General features: G+C 42.9%; 1 protein-coding gene across 1 annotated transcript; it reads left to right on the forward strand.

The window, feature by feature from the left end:
- Positions 1-126: 126 nt before the first annotated feature.
- LOC115153486 (39S ribosomal protein L27, mitochondrial) lies at positions 127-11,661 on the forward strand. Its single transcript, XM_029698972.1, has 4 exons — positions 127-209; positions 10,492-10,620; positions 10,766-10,833; positions 11,119-11,661. The coding sequence occupies exons 1-4, from the start codon at positions 170-172 to the stop codon at positions 11,323-11,325; spliced, it is 444 nt and encodes a 147-aa protein (XP_029554832.1). The 5' UTR covers positions 127-169; the 3' UTR covers positions 11,326-11,661.
- The last annotated feature ends 10,382 nt before the right edge of the window (positions 11,662-22,043 follow it).

Genomic DNA, 22,043 nt, shown 5'->3' on the forward strand with positions numbered 1-22,043 from the left:
AACCTTATGCCAAAACTTCATCTTTAATTAAAACCAAAAAGCTCATTTTAGTTGCAAATTTAGATTTTATTTAGGATGTAGACAATTTTGACTTTGGCTGTGGTAACTAATGACAAGCGGTCAGTAGTTTAGAATTTGATGTGACAACGTTGACGTCACGTGATCCAACATGGCGGCGCTCGCGTCCTTGATGTTCAAGTCCAGAGCAGGTAAAATATACACGTTACAATTTATTGCGTTAATTCAAACCTCTCTATGAAACACACGTCAATGACGCTCATTTATTGTAAAGTTTCCCAGCTGGATAACGTGTTTTTGAAGCTAGCTGGCATGGCATTAGCCACTCTCTCGTACCTTCTGCATAGCTTAACCAAATATTTTTTATTTAAGTGGCGGATATATTTTTTGAATTTAACTAGGCAAGCCAGTTAAGAACAAATTCTTATTTACAATGACTGCCAATGAACAGTGGGTTAACTGCCTTGTTCAGGGGCAGAACAACAGATGTTTTACCTTGTTAGCTCAGGGATTCGATTCAGCAACCTTTCGGTTACTGGCCCAACGCTAGGCTACCTGCAGATGTGATGCAGCCTGGATTCGAACAAGGCATTGCAGTGTCTTAAACCACTGCGCCACTCGGGAGCTCACGGGTTTTGTTCGTCGAGGGCCTGCAAACCGTGTCAACATATCCTCCAAACTCTGTCTTCGAAGGCATTATCACTTTTATACCATGAGTTACCAGCATATTAAAATAATTATTGACATATTTTCATTAAACTTTATTTTGACTAATTTACTCATACTATTTAATCCTTCTGCAAGATATAGTCCCCACACAAATCTAGGGTTGCTAGAGACACGACACAGTTGTTCAGTCTTTTTGTTTTGTATCTAAGGTTGCGACCCAGTCGTTCATTCTAAATGTTCCATTGTCATCCAGGCTGGCAACTTTCTTATCCCTTGCTTGCTAGCTTGCCAACTACGGCTAATTTAGTCAAGTCAAAAAGTGCAGCCAGAATAACAGCAAAGTAGCCGCACTTGCATTGGCATAGAAAATGTGCTCACTCGTCAGGTCACTCTTATTCAGAGGAGCAAGCCAACAACACAGCAACAGTAACACAATCACTTCAATCGGAAGCTGGAAAGACTGCAAATGAGCTACTTTTCATTTTACCTTAAATATATATCAATAAAAATGATGCCAGCTGATTCATGATTTCGACTGGCAGACACTGCCTGCCTGTCTGTCTCATCCCGACTCCCGACACGTTCATTATTATGTGACAGCAGGAGATCGAATTTGAATATTGAAACCATGTTGCAAATGTCGGAGAGGGACAGCAAGGTTTATACAAATCTCCCTGATGAAAACAAAATGTTAGTCTAAAATATATGTAAGATAATGTCTAGATGCTTTTTATAGTGGAGATCCAGTTTATAAATTGCCTGGCTGGGCTGATGAGACAGTGGATTGCACCGTCAAATGGAACAGAGTAAATGGGCCTTTTAACATAATAGATTTAGCGGTGGCAACTTGTGGAATAGACACCGGCTGGAATGCAGTTTTAACCAATCAGCATTCAGGATTAGACCCACCCATTGCATAAAACTAAGACTGTCGCTTCCAATGGGAGCAAATGAGTCATAGTGGGCAGAACCAAGCACAAGCTAGCAAGATCCTATTGGCGTGTTCTAGCCAACATTTGTATATTTCCGTTAGGGAACGCCTACCCTGTGAAGTGCGCAATTACTCGATTCGCATTTGCACTCCTAAACAATGCATTTTTTTTTAATAAAAAAATTGACAAAGGGTAAAGTCAACAAAACTTTGTCCACTCTGTTAAAAAAAAATTGGTTTTCAGAACAGAACTGTAATGAGTAGAGGTCGACCGATTTATGATTTTTCAACGCCGATGACGATTATTGGAGGACCAAAAAAGCCGATACCATTTAGCTGTGTGTCTGTGAAATGTGGCGCCTCTATCACCAAAGTTAGAATCCAAAAACATAGCTGCCCCACTAAATGGAATTCTATGGCTAAGCTTCCAACATTCTAATGTCAATGGCAGAATATGGGTTATTTTTTAAATAATAGTTAAAGCTGGTGCTTCAGAGTTGGTTATATAATTTGAAAGGTCATTTTAATGACATTTCAGAAGGACTTGTCAAACAAAGATTAAAGTGTATCAGGGTTTCCATTGTTAAAGCAATTTATACAGGTACATTTAGTAAATATGCCAGTGGCATACCAAGTGAAACTACTAGCCCGAAGGAGAGTATTACTGGCCCGGCCAAGATCACAGGAAAGCACACAGAATTTCAATCATGGGTGGTTTCATTTGCAGTCTGGCCAAGTAACTTATAGCCAACCATGCAATCTGATATTTAAATCGATTGTTTGGAAAACTAAAATAACACCATCCCCCCTCAATGATGACGCTTTGATGAAAAGCAATATATTTAGGGCCTGCACAAAGCCAAATATACACTGGAGTTTCTTACCAAGACGACGTTAAACATTCCTGAGTGGCCTAGTTACAGTTTAATATTACATTTACATATGTATTCAGACCCTTTACTCAGTATGTTGTTGAAGCACCTTTGGCAGTGATTACAGCCTTGCGTCTTCATGGGTATGATGCTTCAAGCTTGGCACACCTGTATTTGGGGAGTTTCATTCTTCTCTGCTGATCCTCTCAATCTCTGTCAGGTTGGATGGGTAGCATCGCTGCACAGCTATTTTCAGGTCTCTCCAGAGATGTTTGATCGAGTTCAAGTCCTGGCTCTGGCTGGGCCACTCAAGGACATTCAGAGCCACTCCTGTGTTGTCTTGGCTGTGTGCTTAGGGTCATTGTCCTGTTGGAAGGTGAACCTTCGCCCCAGTCTGAGATCCTGAGCGCTCTGAAGCAGGTTTTCATCAAGGATCTCTCTCTACTTTGCTCCATCCCTTGATCCTGACTAGTCTCCCAGTCCCTGCTGCTGAATAACATCCCCACAGCATGATGCTGCCACCACCATGCTTCACCGTAGGGATGGTGCCAGGTTTCGTCCAGACGTGACGTTTGTCATTCAGGCCAAGGAGTTCAATCTTGGTTTCATCAGACCAGAAAATCTTGTTTCTCATGGTCTGAGAGTCCTTTTGGCGCCTTTTGGCAAACTCCAAGTGGGCTGTCATGTGCCTTTTAATGAGGAGTGGCTTCCGTCTGGTCACTCTACCATAAAGGCCTGATTGGTGGAGTGCTGCAGAGATGATTGTCCTTCTGAAAGGTTCTCCCATCTGCATAAAGGAATTCTGGAGCTCTGTCAGTGACCATTAGGTTATGGTCACCTCCCTGACCAAGGCCCTTCTCCCCCAATTGCTCAGTTTGGCCAGGTGGCCAGCTTTAGGAAGAGTCTTGGTGGATCCAAACTTCTTCCATTTAAGAATGATGGAGGCCACTGTGTTCTTCGGGACCTTCAATGCTGCAGAAATTATTTGGTACCTTTCCCCAGATCTGTGCCTATCAATCCTGTCTACGGAGCTCTAAGTACAATTCCTTCGACCTCATGGCTTGGTTTTTGCTCAGAAATGCACTGTCAACAGTGGGACCTTAATGTATATAGACAGATGTGTGCTTTTCCAAATCATGTCCAATCAATTTAATTTACCACAGGTGGACTCCAATCAAGTTGTAGAAACATCTCAAGGATGATCAATGGAAACAGGATCCACCTGAGGTCAATTTTGAGTCTCATAGCAGAGTCTGAATAATTCTGTAAATAAGGTATTTCTGTTTTTTATTTTTAATGCATTTGCAAAAAAATCTACAAACCTGTTTTTGCTTTGTTATTATGGGGTATTGTGTGTAGATTGAGGATACATTTTGTTCAACAATTTGAGAATAACACTAACGTTACAATGTGGAAAAAGTCAAGGGGTCTGAAGTCAAATCAATAAAATTTGTTTTGAATACTTTCTGTATTTCACTTTCAGTAAATGTGCAAACATTTCTAAAAGCATGTTTTCACTTTTTCATTATGAGGTATAGTGGTTAGATGGGTGAGAAAAATAATATATTTAATCCATTTTGAATTCAGGCTGTAACACAAAATGTGGAAAGTCAAGGGTTATGAATACTTTCTGAAGGCACTGTAATAATGCACAGACGCTCAAGTGCTGCCCAAATGCTCGGTCCAAACGCAAATATACCTCGCTTGTGTTATGATTTTGAAACTTTCATATAAGCGAGAGAATTTTACAAAAACAAAATATATTACTGTACGCAGTTTAGCAAAGCTGCACCCGGCTGTGTTTATAAGAACACCTGCTTCCAGCTGAACATGTGGAATGGAATGGCCCAATGGAAATGCGAGCCCGAGGTGAGAAGAGGTGTTGTACCTCTGCTTGGAGGCTGTGTTATTGAAAACAACTTTGCGAAACTACAAACACTAAGTGTGTTAAAGATTATTTCTCACTGATATGAAAGTTAAGATCCAAAGGCTTCCAAACCAGCATTGCAAGCAAGGATTTATATATCTAACCCGGACGATGCTGGGCCAATTGTGAGCCGCCCAATTACAGCCGGTTGTGATACAGCCTGGAATCAAACCAGGGTCTGTAATGGCGTCTCTATTGCTGAGATGCAGTGCCTTAGACCGCTGCACCACTCGTGAGCCCTATATACACATCAATTACACTACAAATCTAAACTCAGCAAAAAAAGAAAACTCCTCACTGTCAACTGCGTTTATTTTCAGCAAACTTAACATGTGTAAATATTTGGATGAACATAAGATTCAACAACTGAGACACAAACTGAACAAGTTCCACATATATGTGACTAACAGACATGAAATAATGTGTCCCTGAACAAAGGGGGTTCAAAATCAAAAGTAACAGTCAGTATCTGGTGTGGCCACCAGCTGCATTAAGTACTGCCGTGCATCTCCTCCTCATGGACTGCACCAGAGTTGCCAGTTCTTGCTGTGAGATGTTACCCCACTCTTCCACCAAGGCACCTGCAAGTTCCTGGACATTTCTGGGGAGAATGGCCCTAGCCCTCACCCCCCGATCCAACAGGTACCAGACGTGCTCAATGGGATTGAGATCCGGGCTCTTCACTGGCCATGGCAGAACACTGACATTCCTGTCTTGCAGGGAATCACGCACAGAATGAGCAGTATAGCTGGTGGCATTGTCATGCTGGAGGGTCATGTCAGGATGAGCCTGCAAGAAGGGTACCACATGAGGGAGGAGGAGGTCTTCCCTGTAATGCACAGCATTGAGATTGCCTGCAATGACAACAAGCTCAGCCCGATGATTCAGTGACACACCGCCCCAGACCAAGACGGACCCTCCACCTCCAAATCGATCCCGCTCCAGAGTACAGGCCTCGGTGTAACGCTCATTCCTTCGACGATAAACGCGAATCTGACCATAACCCCTGGTGAGACACAACCGCTACTCATCAGTGGAGAGCACTTTTTGCCAGTCCTGTCTGGTCCAGCGACGGTGGGTTTGTGCCCATAGGCGACGTTGCCGGTGATGTCTGGTAAGGACCTGCCTTACAACAGGCCTACAAGCCCTCAGTCCAGCCTCGGACAGTTGTTGTTGCCACCCTGTACTTGTCCCGCAGGTGTGATGTTCGGATGTACCGATCCTGTGCAGGTGTTGTTACACATGGTCTGCCACTGCGAGGACGGTCAGCTGTCCGTCCTGTCTCCCTGTAGCGCTGTCTTAGGCGTCTCACAGTACGGACATTTCAATTTATTGCCCTGGCCATATCTGCAGTCCTCATGCCTCCTTGCAGCATGCCTAAGGCACGTTCACACAGATGAGCAGGGACCCTGGGCGTCTTAATTTTGGTGTTTTTCAGAGTCAGTAGAAAGGCCTCTTTAGTGTCCTAAGTTTTCATAACTGTGACCTTAATTGCCTACCGTCTGTAAGCTGTTAGTGTCTTAACGACCGTTCCACAGGTGCATGTTCGTTAATTGTTTATGGTTCATTGAAAAAGCATGGGAAACAGTGTTTACACCCTTTACAAATCTGTGAAGTTGGATTTTTACGAATTATCTTTGAAAGACAGGGTCCTGAAAAAGGGACGTTTCTTTTCTTGCTGAGTTTATATACACATCAATTACACAATACATATATCTATATACAAATCAATTACACAATACATATCTATATACAAATCAATTACATAATACATATCTATATACAGTGGGGGAAAAAAGTATTTGATCCCCTGCTGATTTTGTACGTTTGCCCACTTACAAAGAAATTATCAGTCTATAATTTTAATAGTAGGTTTATTTGAACAGTGAGAGACAGAATAACAACAAAAAAATCCAGAAAACCGCATGTCAAAAATGTTATAAAATTATTTGCATTTTAATGAGGGAAATAAGTATTTGACCCCTCTGCAAAACATGACTTAGTACTTGGTGGCAAAACCCTTGTTGGCAATCACAGAGGTCAGACGTTTCTTGTAGTTGGCCACCAGGCTTGCACACATCTCAGGAGGGATTTTGTCCCACTCCTCTTTGCAGATCTTCTCCAAGTCATTAAGGTTTCGAGGCTGACGTTTGGCAACTCGAACCTTCAGCTCCCTCCACAGATTTTCTATGGGATTAAGGTCTGGAGACTGGCTAGGCCACTCCAGGACCTTAATGTGCTTCTTCTTGAGCCACTCCTTTGTAGCCTTGGCCGTGTGTGTTGGGTAATTGTCATGCTGGAATACCCATCCACGACCCATTTTCAATGCCCTGGTTAAGGGAAGGAGGTTCTCACCCAAGATTTGACGGTACATGGGCCCCGTCCATCGTCCCTTTGATGCAGTGAAGTTGTCCTGTCCCCTTAGCAGAAAAACACCCCCAAAGCATAATGTTTCCACCTCCATGTTTGACGGTGGAGATGGTGTTCTTGGGGTCATAGACAGCATTCCTCCTCCTCCAAACACGGCGAGTTGAGTTGATGTCAGAGAGCTCCATTTTGGTCTCATCTGACCACAACACTTTCACCAGTTGTCCTCTGAGTCATTCAGATGTTCATTGGCAAACTTCAGACGGGCATGTATATGTATTCTTGAGCAGGGGGACCTTGCGGACGCTGCAGGATTTCAGTCCTTCAAGGCGTAGTGTGTTACCAATTGTTTTCTTGGTGACTATGGTCCCAGCTGCCTTGAGATCATTGACAAGATCCTCCCGTGTAGTTCTGGGCTGATTCCTCACCATTCTCATGATCATTTTAACTCCACGGGGTGAGATCTTGCATGGAACCCCAGGCCGAGGGATATTGACAGTGCTTTTGTGTTTCTTCCTTTTGCGAATAATCGCACTAAATGTTGTCACCTTCTCACCAAGCTGCTTGGCGATGGTCTTGTAGCCCATTCTAGCCTTGTGTAGGTCTACAATCTTGTCCCTGACATCCTTGGAGAGCTATTTGGTCTTGGCCATGGTGGAGAGTTTGGAATCTGATTGATTGATTGCTTCTGTGGACAGGTGTCTTTTTTACAGGTAACAAGCTACGGTTATCTGACACTCTTAAAGGGAGTGCTCCTAAGAACAAATTCTTATTTACAATGACGGCCTACCCCGGCCAAACCCTAACGATGCTGGGCCAATTGTGCGCTGCCTTATGGGACTCCCAATAACGGCCGTTTGTGATACAGCCTGGAATCGTACCAGGGTCTGTAGTGATGCCTCTAGCACTGAGATGCAGTGCCTTAGACCCCTGCGCCACTTGGGAGCCCTATATACACATCAATTACTCTATACATATCTACAGTTGAAGTCAGAAGTTTACCTACACCTTATCCAAATACATTTTAACTCAGTTTTTTCACAATTCCTGACATTTAATCCTAGTAAAAATTCCCTGTCTTAGGTCAGTTAGAAACAACACTTTATTTTAAGAATGTGAAATGTCAGAATAATAGAAGAGAGAGTGATTTATTTCAGCTTTTATTTCTTTCATCACATTCCCAGTGGGTCAGAAGTTTACATACACTCAATTAGTATTTGGTAGCATTGCCTTTAAATTGTTTAACTTGGGTCAAATGTTTCGGGTAGCCTTCCACAAGCGTCCCACAATAAGTTAGGAGGAATGGGCCAAAACAGTCCTGGTGTAACTGAGTCAGGTTTGTAGGCCTCCTTGCTCGCACACATTTTTTCAGTTCTGCCCACAAATATTCTATAGGATTGAGGTCAGGGCTTTGTGATGGCCACTCCAATACCTTGACTTTGTTGTCCTTAAGCCATTTTGCCACAACTTTGGATGTATGCTTGGGGTCATTGTCCATTTGGAAGACCCATTTGCGACCAAGCTTTAACTTCCTGACTTATGTCTTGAGATGTTGCTTCAAAATATCCACAGTTTTCCTATCTCATGATGCCATCTATTTTGTGAAGTGCACCAGTCCCTCCTGCAGCAAAGCACCCCCACAACATGATGCTGCCACCCCCGTGCTTCACGGTTGGGATGGTGTTCTTTGGCTTGCAAGCCTCCCCCTTTTTCCTCCAAACATAATGATGTTCATTTTGGCCAAACAGTTCTATTTTTGTTTCATCAGACCAGAGGACATTTCTCCAAAAAGTAAGATCTTTGTCCCCATGTGCAGTTGCAAACCGGAGTCTGGCTTTTTTATTGCGTTTTTTTTTAGCAGTGGCTTCCTCCTTGCTGAGTGGCCTTTCAGGTTATGTCGATTTAGGACTTGTTTTACTGTGGATATAGATACTTTTGTACCTGTTTCTTCCAGCATCTTCACAAGGTCCCCTGCTGCTGTTCTGGGATTGATTTGCACTTTTCGCACCAAAGTACGTTCATCTCTTGGAGACAGAACGCGTCTCCTTCCTGAGCGGTGTGACGGCTGCGTGGTCCCATGGTGTTAATACTTGCGTACTATTATTTGTACAGATGAACGTGGTACCTTCGGGCATTTGGAAATTGCTCCCAAGGATGAACCAGACTAGTGGAGGTCTACAATTCTTTTCTGAGGTCTTGGCTGATTTCTTTTGATTTTCCCATGATGTCAAGCAAAGAGGCACTGAATTTGAAGGTAGGCCTTGAAATACATCCACAGGTACACCTCCAATTGACTTATGTCAATTAGCCTATCAGAAGCTTCTAAAGCATGACATCATTTTCTGGAATTTTTCAAGCTGTTTAAAGACAGTCAATTTAGTGTATGTAAACTTCTGACCCACTGGAATTGTGATACAGTGAATTATAAGTGAAATAATCTGTCTGTAAACAATTGTTGGAAAAATTACTTGTCATGCACAAAGTAAATATCCTAACCAACTTGCCAAAACAGCAGGTAGCCTAGTGGTTAGAGCGTTGGACTTGTAACTGGTTGCAAGATTGAATCCCCGAGCTGACATGGTAAAAAGCAGTCGTTCTACAAGAAAAGCAAACACAAAACTCGACAAGCAGAACACTATGAATATGGAACCATCACATTCTTCAGGAAAAAGGCCCCCTAACATCCGCCTGAATTGCTCTAGAGACACCAACTCCACCAACTTGTACTTTTGGAGATCATTCCACAAACTAAAAACAGATTTACCTAACTCATGTCTACTTTATGATACAAAATGCAATGATATGTACTGAACCTATCACCCCTAATAAGGCGCTATGATAAACTTCGTCCAATGGCTTCAATAGTGTCCAGCTGTGGTCCATATTTTCAGCTGAGAACCCTAAGAGGCTGTAAAGCCCCCTTGGTGTCTCGAGCTAATTTATTCCCAACATGACAATGCTATCCAATCCCTGAACAGCAGGGGACACTTATAGTAGACGAAAACCTAAATGTCCTTTGTCTGTCACGAATGTTGATAAAAATTATATTTGAACGTACTCTACCAATTGTCTATGGGGTTTGTTCGTAATAGGGTGGAACTTTAGACAACCTTTCCAAAGGAACATATTATTAAAGACTTCTGTTGTAGACCCACTTCCTCTCTGCTTTCCTCATGTCTAAATAAAAGTCCCCCACAAGTTATTGCTTGTTTGTGCACATATGGCACACGTGCAGGACTTTTATTTTGACATGGGGTAAGCAGCGAGAAAGTGGGTCTACAATAGATCCATGTTTGGAAAGTCTGTTTAATAAAACATTCCTTTGGATATTTTGTCTCAAATTCCACCCTATATAGGGAAAGGGATGGGGCCGAAGACGTGGATGTTGATTAAGGCAGCCCCCCCCAACATTCGTGACAGACGAGACGCTTAGGTTTTCGTCTATGTAGTAATGTGTGGCCATGCTGTCCAGGGATTGGATAGCATGGTCTAGTCGGGACTATGACTGGTGTATCAGGCTACTAGCTACCTACATTGGAAAGAAGTTGCTAACATAGCATGAGCATCACAAATAGTATTGAACAGCCCACTGCCTTCATACAAGCCAGACAGTCATTTATCAACTGTATTGACTGCTTCAAATGTATCCCCTTGCTACGACTGCTACAATGTTTCCAAGCTACAATGTTTACTCAACAAAATTGCAGGTCTTCTGCTCCCTTGCCAGTCCTCTCTTGTGGACTGGGTGCGCTTTGCATCCAAGAAGGCAGGCGGTAGCAGCAAGAACCTCGGGGGAAAGAGTCCCGGTCGCAGATATGGCTTCAAGAAAACAGATGGTAGCTACGTGAATGCTCTTATTTGTTAGTATGCTATGCTTAGTTCTGACTTCTCTGTGAGGTGCATGTTATGTATTTTGATTTTACACACGTCAGGTGTGCATCGTCTAACTAACACTTCTGTTTTGTTGGCATCCACCTTCAGGGAACTTTGTCCATGCTGGCAACATCCTAGCAACACAGAGGCTCATGCGGTGGCAACCAGGAGCACATGTAAGGTTTCCCACTGTTAATATCCTGGGGTGTATTCATCACATGCACATCGTAGCAAATAGTTTAACACCACAGCTAAATGTTTTGCAACAGAAACATTTTACTCCAACCAGAAAACAAATTGTAAGTTTCTATTGGACAAATTCAGGTAGGCCCCTCTTTGTTTCGTTTGATTCCGTTTGGTTCCTAGTGAATACACCCCTGGAAGCCTTCAAATGTCTGCAGGTCGCCGGTTGATTGTCAACTAATCTCTCTCACGCTCTATCCCCCACCTCTCTCTCTCAGGTGGGGATTGGAACCAACAACACCCTATATGCCCTGGAGGATGGCATTGTCAGGTTCACTAAGGAGGTGTATGTTCCAGCCCCGCGTAGCACTGAGACATTCAAGGTCATCACCAAGCTGCCCATGGGAACTGTGCTCTACAAGACCTTTATCAACATAGTGCCCAACAAACAAGAGGGCAAATTCAAACTGGTTGGCATGTTGTAAAGACTGATGACTCATTCATATTCCACTCCGTGGAAGCTCAAACCCTACTTTTTCTATGGACTTGGCGGATTGAAAGGTTCTGTTCAACCGCAGACTCCTTTGTCGTGAATGTTGTGGAACTGAGCTGCTGTGTGGTGAGCAGGATTCTGGAAGTTCTGAGGGAATTCCTCAAAGTTTCCTGTGTTGTTGTGGTGACCGTTGCCATATTGTCATTGATCCTGCACTATTTGACTATGGTCGAAAGTTTAATCAACAGGCCTGACTTATTGTGCTGTAAGAAGACGTGTCACTCCATCCAATAAAGTTTTTTATAAACTGGGTGGTTTGAGCCCTGAATGCTGATTGGTATTTTTACTGCTCTAATGATGTTGGTAACCAGTTTATAATAGCAATAAGGAACCTCGGAGGTTTGTGGTATATGGCCAATATACCACAGCTAAGGGCTGTATCCAGGCACTCCACTTTGCGTCGTGCCTAAGAACAGCCCTTAGCCGTGGTATATTGGCCATATACCACACCCCTTCGTGCCTTATTGCTTAAATATATAATCATGACATCAGCAGTCTGTTATGGGCATTGTAAGCTTAGTCAATGGAACAATTTCATGTGTATCCAAAAGTATTTCATTTTTGGAAATAGTTTTGTATCATCTGGGGGAAAAACTCTGTATGGTTGACAAGGAAAACATGAAACCACCCCTTTATCAAGTGTGAGTGTGGTCTAGTTCCTGAACTAACCACAGGGTGTTTCAAGGCTTAACACATCAGAAGTTTCCCCTCTGATTTCTCTAAACAGGCCATAGAGGGATAATGTGAAACAACAAAAAATACTACAAAGCAGAGGGAAGTAATATATCACAGTTATTAGCATCAGACTACTCTAAAGAACTCTCCTTAATAATTTACTCTCAGCCCCATGTGGTCTCTTAAAGCCAACTACCTCTTTCACATAATTTTGTGTTGATAACACCGGTTCAAGAGACGTTGGGTGTTGACTTGTAACCATTAACTCAAATTTGTATCTGGGGAATTTTGTGTAAACCCATTCACAATCACCAGGATTGACCCATTTTAGAGAAAAACAAGAAACTCCAAATAGACACCCATGGCAGGATGTGTGTAGTATTCCCCAAACATTTTACAGAGCATTCTTTACTCTGAGTTTAAGTAAGGTGCCATGTTTTTTGTGGGTTTTTTTTAGAGTATGAGTTACAGATAGCATGAATGGTATTTCAACTCCTCTCATAGTGGTATGCAGGGGAGTGTGGAGTACATTCAGAATACCCTTGGTGCCTTCACCTTGAAACGACAGCTTGTCAAAACATGTATGATGGAGGCCCTCTCTAATAACTGATGAGTGCTGTAGTTGAGATACATCATGTACAAAAATATAGTATGTGTTATGAGAGTTGATAAGGGAGGATAATGTGCAGTACACGAGAGTTGGAGGGGGGGGGGGAATAACTCTGCAAAGAGGGAGAGGTCAAAATGAGGTCGCTACTCCCTCCACTGATTGACTCACTATCTAGGTTATGGACATTTGTACCTGGTAGAGAAAAACAGATGAACAGAAACAGGAGTGTATTCTCTTTTGATATCTTGACACTAAGGTTTATATTAATCCTCGTCAGATTGATATAGCTCAAGTTAATACAAATATGTTTTATTTAAGCGCATAGTTCAGCTATTTCATTTAAGCGCATAGGTATTTTAAGTGCGTAGTTCACTTTTACTTATTTTTTGGATTTGGGTCGGACATAATATGAATGTTTTGCATAGTTACGTATCTCAGTCTAAAAACGCATTGAGAACACCCATTCCAGTTTAGCCCAGAAGCTAAAACGTCAGGGTCTTGGTGAGTTTTTCTGCATAGTTACTTTGACCTGTTTAACCGTCCCTGAGTGAACACATACTGCATCCCAAATGGCACACTATTCCCTATGTAGTGCACTACTTTTGACAATTAGGGTGCCATTTGGTACACAGACGTTGTCTCAGTAGTGTTAATCATTTGTGATGCATTCAACCACAACAGCTCTCTGGTCTGGCCCTACACTCAAAGATATCAGTACATGTTAGGTAGCTAAGTATTCATAGCTCAGTGTTCTTTTGTAACAAGGGGATTTAGATTTTTCATTAACAAGTTCAACCCGAGACAATGTCATTGTTTTGTGGTTGTCTACGACTTTGAACGTTGTGATGAAGCATCAGATGTCTGCTGCTGAGGTGCGGATGTCATCTTTCCACACACTGGAGCATGTCTAGAGTTTGAAATGTAGGCTTATTTGATTATCTCAGGGGTGTCAAACTCATTTTGCACCAGGGGCTGCATTCGGTCTTCACCGAGGTCCAGAGGGGCGCATTTAACATTTCCTCACCATCATAATGTGCAAAAAATAGTCCTCTGTCAATAACTTTTTGCATTTTTGATGCTCCCTGACTGTCAAGCTTTCACAAGCTGGACAGAGTGAAGAGACTATAAAAGTATGTCCATAATAATTTCTACACAGATTAGATTTTGTTTTAGTCATTTCAATGTCAATTGAAAGTTTTTCCCCAGATATTTATTTTTACTCAAACAACCAGTGGGCTGGATTGAATGGACTTACGGGCCGGATCCAACCAGCAGGTCGCATGTTTGACACCCCTAATGTAACTTATAAATGATATAATTTCCAGTGGCAGGATATCAAGCCATTTACAGTGTACAGTCATGTTAAAACCACTCGCTACACCAACTGATGACAGTCAGAGCCGAGAGTGGTCTCAGGATCACAAACTGAGTGAAACTGAGTCATGCATTATCATGACAATGTCTCTTTCTTTGTTGATGTTTCTTCTTTCCTCTTGCCAATGGTGTGAAAGTGAGTCTGGTTAAAATGCTAAGTTGAAAACCAGTCATGCTCCGGTCCTCAAGGAGCCCCTGATCTAGACAGAGCGGGATTCCCGAATGGGCTTCTAAATAGGCTAGTGAGGTGAGGGGGCTGCCTCTATTGTCACTGTGTGTTCAAGGCTAGAGGGGGAGAGAGGGAGGTCTGAGGGAAATGTCTCCACAGACTGTAGGTCTTCAGAGGAAATGACCATGGACTGGCGAACAGTCTCCTCATACGCCGGAGGAGGCTGTAGGTACAGAGACATTTTATGAGGAAACATTTACTGTAATGTTCTGTATGAATACATCAACATCCTTCCACAGTTTCATTGATGTAAATGAGAATGTGTTCTTAGTCAACTAATTTATACAGTGATTAATTGGACCAGAACATAGGAGTGACTTACCGCCGTTTCAAACTGTGTGGGGCTGAGACCAAAGCGGTCGGCTATCATGGAGTGGATCTGTCTCTGGCGGTCCTTCTTACGGACGCTCTCATAGGATGGCAGGCGGGGCAGGGGCCCATCCAGGTGGTAGCTGCTCGGCTTACCGATGATAAACAGCCTTCCTGGAAGCTGCAGACACACATGCAAACATGTTTATATTATATCACTTTTTCTATTTTTCAATAGTTGATCTGATTGGTCAAAAGACCAACAAGTGGAAAAAGATCCAAATTGGGCTGCCTGTGTAAATTACAGTGATGAGCTACATCAAAGTTAATATTTTCTCCTCAGTATAAGGACAACTGAAATCAAATGGTACTGGGCATCAATAATACTGTGAAAGCAGCTCAGATGGTTTTTCGATAGAGATTATAATAGGGAAAAATGAATGAATGTATAATATCTCTGTGGGTAATACTATGTAAATACAGAGGCTTTTTTTCACCTGGGACCCCACATTTCCGTGGGTCATGGCAACAGTCTGTTCATCATAGGGATACCCTACCAAAGACTGTCTGATGTTGTACTGGGGTGGAGCGTCCTGGGTAGGGAGAGAAGATAGGCAAGACTGGTTAGTCTGTCTACACTACAGTGGAGAATTGTCCTATATTTTACCTAAGTTCTGTCTGTGTAAAATAAAGTTATGCTGTTCTATTCTATCTTTACAAGTAGTAAGGCTGCAGCAAAAACAAAGACATGAACAGTTCAGTGCAAATGTCCAATTAACCTCAAGTTAAGTTACTAGGTGATGATTGAGCAACTTTTTTTATTACATTTTTTTATTTCACCTTTATTTAACCAGGTAGGCTAGTTGAGAACAAGTTCTCATTTACAACTGCAACTTGACCAAAATGAAGCAAAGCAGTGTGACACAAACAACAACACCGAGTTAAACATGGAATAACAAACATACAGTCAATAATACAATAGAAAAAGTCTATATACAGTATGTGCAAACGAGGTAGGATAAGGGAGGTAAGGCAATGAATAGGCCATAGTGGCTAAATAATTACAATATAGCAATTAAACACTGGAGTGGTAAATGTGCAGAAGATGAGTGTGCAAGTAGAGATACTGGGGTGCAAAGGAGCAAAATAAATAAAATAACAGTATGGGGATGAGGTAGTTTGATGGGCTATTTACAGATGGGCTATGTACAGGTGCAGTGACCTGTGAGCTGCTCTGATAGCTGGTGTTTAAAGCTAGTGAGGGAGATATGAGGTTCCAGCTTCAGTGATTATTGCAGTTCGTTCCAGTCATTGGCAGCAGAGAACTGTAAGGAAAGGCGGCCAAAGGAGGAATTGGCTTTGGGGGTGACCAGTGAGATATACCTGCTGGAGCGTGTGCTACGGGTGGGTGCTGCTATGGTGACCAGTGAGCTGAGATAAGGCGGGGCTTTACCTAGCAAAGACTTATAGATGACCTGGAGCCAGTGGATTTGGCGACGAATATGAAGCGAGGGCCAGCCAACGAGAGCATACAGGTCGCAGTGGTGGGTAGTATATGGGGCTTTGGTGACAAAAGGGATGGCACTGTGATAGACTGCATCCAATTTGCTGAGTAGAGTGTTGGAGGCTATTTTGTAAATGACATCGCCAAAGTCAAGGATCGGTAGAATAGTCAGTTTTACAAGGGTATGTTTGGCAGCATGAGTGAAGGAGGCTTTGTTGCGAAATAGGAAGCAGATTCTAGATTTAATTTTGGATTGGAGATGCTTAATGTGAGTCTGGAAGGAGAGTTTACAGTCTAATCACACACCTAGGTATTTGTAGTTGTCCACATATTCTAAGTCAGAACCGTCCAGAGTAGTGATGCTGGATGGGGGGCAGGTGTGGGCAGCGATCGGTTGAAGAGCATGCATTTAGTTTTACTTGCATTTAAGAGCAGTTGGAGGCCACGGAAGGAGAGTTGTTGGCATTGAAGCTCGTCTGGAGGTTAGTTAACACAGTGTCCAAAGAAGGGCCAGAAGTATACAGAATGGTGTCGTCTGCGTAGAGGTGGATCAGAGAATCACCAGCAGCAAAAGCGACATCATTGATGTATACAGAGAAAAGAGTCGGCCCGAGAATTGAACCCTGTGGCACCCCCATAGAGACTGCCAGAGGTCTGGACAACAGGCCCTCCGATTTGACACACTGAACTCTGTCTGAGAAGTAGTTGGTGAAGCAGGCGAGGCAGTCATTTGAGAAACCAAGGCTGTTGAGTCTGCCGATAAGAATGTGGTGATTGACAGAGTCGAAAGCCTTGGCCAGGTCGATGAATACAGCTGCACAGTATTGTCTTTTATCGATGGTGGTTATGATATCATTTAGGACCTTGAGCGTGGCTGAGGTGCACCCATGACCAGCTCAGAAACCAGATTGCATAGCGGAGAAGGTACGGTGGGATTCGAAATGGTCGGTGATCTGTTTATTAACTTGGCTTTCGAAGACCTTAGAAGGGCAGGGTAGGATAGATATAGGTCTGTAGCAGTTTGGGTCTAGAGTGTCTCTTTCTTTATCTCTTTCTTTATCCCTTCTTTATTTCTTATTCATTCTTTATCCCTGTTGCGGTCTCACAGATTCCTTTCTACTACTCATTACAGTGTAGGTATTTTAACATGAGACATCATTGTGTACATAATAACACAGCATAATTTCTCACAATCAACTGATACTGGTTCAACAAGGAAACAGTGTTGATGTTTTCAATGTAAAATATTGAAATTAATGGAAGGAAGGCAGTGGGAGGCAAATGGGGCTGGAGTATGGCCTTCAATGTAACTGGCTAGCATGTGATGCAAAGGAAAAAACGGAATGAAAGCTTATCTCAGATGAGTAGCCTATGGTTGAATAGCAAATTATTGTATAGTAACAGAATAATAACAATTTTGTTGATACAACCAGCAAAAAGGTCAAAGGAGAGTTTAGCTGTGGTTGCATTCTCGATAGGGGAGAAAAATATGGATACAAAAAGCAGGGGGTATTGATCTTAACCTTTAATTTACTGAGCTGTCACTGCTTGCTCTCTCAGGTCTGTATCGTAAGAGATACAGGGAAATCTTATTCACTTAAACATTTTAAAACAGCCATACATTAGATCCCGTTGTTGATAAGATTGGCCCCCCATTGCCTTAGATTAGACGATGGTCTCATAATACCACCAGACCAGTTACATGGTCAAATCAAATTTGATTTGTTACATACACATGGTTAGCAGATGTTATTGCGAGTGTAGCGAAATGCTTGTGCTTCTAGTTCCGACAGTGCAGCAATATCTAACACGTAATCTAACAATTACACAACAACTACCTAATAAACACAAATCTAAGTAAAGGGACCAGTACCCGCAAATAAGAATATATACGTATAAATATATGGATGAGCAATGACCGAGCGGCATAGGCAAGATGCAATAGATGGTATAAAATACAGTATATACACTATCGTTCAAAAGTTTGGGGCCACTAAGAAATTTCCTTGTTTTTTTGCCCATTAAAATAACATCAAATTGATCAGAAATACGGTGTAGACATTGGTAATGTTGTAAAGGACTATTGTAGCTGGAAATGGCTGATTTTTTTTAATGGAATATCTACACAGGCGTACAGAGGCCCATTATCAGCTGTTGCGGTTGTCGTAGGGTGCAGAGCAAGACGCAGCGGGAAAATATATACTCATCTTCTTTTTATTTGTGAAGAAGGAAAAACACGTATACAAAACAAAACGAACTGGACAGTCTCGTCAGGCAAACAGCTAAACAAGAACAATCTCCCACAAAAAACCCATGAAAAACAAACTCCTAATTATAGGACCCTCAATCAGAGGCAACAATAACCAGCTGCCTCCAATTGAAGGTCCAACCCCAATTAACTACACATAGAAATACAAAAGACTAGATAGAACATAGAAAAGATACTAACATAGAACATAGACTAACAAACCCCAGATCGCATAAACCAAACACCCCTCTACCTAAATACATAGCCAAACCACATGAAACGAACACCCCCTGCCACGTCCTGACCAAACTATAATAACAAATAACCCCTATTACTGGTCAGGATGTGACATCAGCAACCATCACTCCTGTGTTCCAATGGCACGTTGTGTTAACTAATCCAAGTTTATCATTTTAAAAGGCTAATTGATCATCAGAAAACCCTTTTGCAATTATGTTAGCACAGCTGAAAACTGTTGTTCTGATTAAAGAAGCAATAAAACTGGCCTTCTTTAGACTAGTATCTGGAGCATCAGCATTTGTGGGTTCGATTACAGGCACAAAATGTTCAGAAACAAAGGACTTTCTTCTGAAACTCATCAGTCTATTCTTGTTCTGAGAAATGACGGCTATTCCAGGTTTGAATAGTCATAGTGGGTATCAGAGTATAAATCAACATTATTTTCTGAGGCTACCCGGATCATGTCCCAGTCTGTGTGATCAAAACAATCTTGAAGCGTGGATTCCGATTGGTCAGACCAGCGTTGAATAGTCCTTGTCACGGGTACATCCTGTTTGAGTTTCTGCCTATAGGAAGGGAGGAGCAAAATGGCGTCATGGTCAGATTTGGCGAAAGGAGGGTGGGGGAGAGCCATCACGGAAGTTAGAGTAGCAGTGGTCCAGTGTTTTGCCAGTGCAAGTGCTACAATCAATATGCTGATAGAATTTAGGTAGCCTTGTTCTCAAATTTACTTTGTTAAAATCCCCAGCTACAATAAATGCAGCCTCAGGATATATGGTTTCCAGTTTGCATAGAGTCCAGTGAAGTTCCTTGAGGGCCGTCGTGGCATCGGCTTGTGGGCGGATATACACGGCTGTGACAATAACCGACAAGAATTCTCTTGGGAGATAATACGGTCGGCATTTGATTGTGAGGAATTCTAGGTCAGGTGAACAAAAAGACTTGAGTTCGGTGTCCCAAATGACACCTTGTTCCCTACGTGTGTGTCTCTTTGTTAACGACAGCTGGTATGCAATCTCTAATATTAAGGAAGTCTCGAGGTTCTGCTCGCCTGAGTTAGAATACCTCATGATAAGCTGTAGACCATACTATTTACCAAGAGAGTTTTCATCTATGTTTTTCATAGCTGTCTATTAACCACCACAAACTGACGAGGGCACTAAGACCTCACTCAACGAGCAGCATATGGACATAATAAAACAAGAAAATGCTCATCCAGAGGAGACACACCTAGTGGCCGTTGATTTTAACGCAGGAAAAATGATATCCTTCGTACCTAATTTCTACGAGCATGTCAACCCTAGATCGATCACCTTTAGTCCACAAACAGAAACGCTTACAAAGATCTCCCTCACCCTCCATTTGGCAAATCTGACCATAACTTTAGCCTCCTTATCCCTGTTTACAATCAAAAACTTAAACAGGAAGTACCAGTGACGCACTCAGTACGGAAGTGGTCCGATGACGCGGATGCTAAGATACAGGACTGTTTCACTGGTGCAGACTGGATTATTTTTCGGGATTCATCCGATAGCATTGAGGAGTTTATCACATCAGTCACCGGTTTCATTAATAACTGCATCGATGACATTGTCCCCACAGTGACCATATGTACATATCCCAACCAGAAGCCATAGATTACAGGCAACATCCACACTGAGCTAAGGCTTGCGCGGCCGCTTTCAAGGAGCCGGAAGCTCATAAGAAATCCGCTACGCACTCCGACAAATCATCAAATAGGCAAAGCGTCAATACAGGACTAACATCAAATCCTACTACACCGGCTCTGATGCTCATCGGATGTAGCAGGGCTTGCAAACTATTGCGGATTATAAAGGGAAACACAGCCGCGAGCTGCCCAGTGACACAAGTCTTCCAGACTAAATGCCTTCTATGCTCGCTTCGAAGCAGCAACACAGAACCTTGCTTGAGAGTGGCAAGTGTCTTCTGTGACATTTTCAACCTCTCCCTGACCCAGTCTGTAATACCTACATGTTTCAAGCAGACCACCATAGTTCCTGTGCCCAAGAACACCACGGTAACCTGACTAAATGACTAGCATTTAGTAACACTAACATCTGTAGCCATGAAATGCTTTGAAAGGCTGGTCATGGCTCACATCAACACCATCATCCCAGACACCCTGGACCAACTCCAGTTTGCATACCGCCCCAACAGATCCACAGATTACGCATTCTCTATTGCACCCCACACTGCCCTTTCCCATTTATACAAGAGGAACACCTGCACTACATGACCAAAATCATGTGGACATCTGCTTGTCGAACATCTCGTTCCAAAATCATGGGCATTAATATGGAATTGGTCCCCCCTTTGCTGCTATAACAGCCTCCACTCTTCTGAGAAGGCTTTCCACTAGATGTTGGAACATTGCTGCAGGGACTTGCTTCCATTCAGGCACAAGAGCATTGGTGAGGTAGGGCACTGATTTTGGGTATTTAGGCCTGACTCGCAGTCGGTGTTCCAATTCATCCCAAAGGTGTTCGATGGGTTGAGGTCAGGGCTCTGTGCAGGCCAGTGAAGTTCTTCCACACCGATCTTGGCAAACCATTTCTGTATGGACCTCACTTTGTGCACGGGAGCATTGTCATGCTGAAACAGGAAAGGGCCTTCCCGAAACTGTTGCCACAAAGTTGGAAGCACAGAATCATCTAGAATGTCATTGTATGCTGTAGCGTTAAGATTTCCCTTCACTGGAACTAAGGGGTCTAGCCAGAACCATGAAAAACAGCCCCAGACTCTTATCCCTCCACCACCAAATTTTACTGTTGGCACTTTACATTCGGGCAGGTAGCGTTCTCCTGACATCCACCAACCCAGATTCGTCCATCGGACTGCTAGATGGTGAAGCGTGATTCATCACTCCAGAGTCCAATGGCGGCAAGCTTTATACCACTCCAGCCGATGCTTGGCATTACGCATGGTGATCTTAAGCTTGTGTGCGGCTGCTTGGCCATGGAAACCCATTTCATGAAGCTCCCAGTAAACAGTTATTGTGCTGACATTGATTCCAGAGGCAGTTTGGAACTCGGTAGTGAGTATTGCAACCGAGGACAGATTATTTTTATGAGCTACGCACTTCAGCACTTGTCGGTACCGTTCTGTGAGCTTGTGTGGCCTACCACTTTGCGGCTGAGCCGTTGTTGCTCCTAGACATTTCACCTTCACAATAACAGCATTTACAGTTGACCGGGGCAGCTCCAGCAGGGCAGAAGTTTCACAAACTGACTTGTTGGAAATGTTTGATTATGGAGATTGCATGGCTGTGTGCTCAATTTTATACACCTGTGAGCAACGGGTGTGGCTGAAATAGCTGAATCCACTAATTTGAAGCGGTGTCCAGACACTTTCTTATATATTGTGTATGTGAGAATGCTGTTCATTGACTACAGCTCAGCGTTCAACACCATAGTGCCCTCCAAGCTCATCACTAAGCTAAG

Source organism: Salmo trutta, chromosome 18 (genome assembly GCF_901001165.1).
Source record: "Salmo trutta chromosome 18, fSalTru1.1, whole genome shotgun sequence".
Lineage (NCBI taxonomy): Eukaryota > Metazoa > Chordata > Actinopteri > Salmoniformes > Salmonidae > Salmo > Salmo trutta.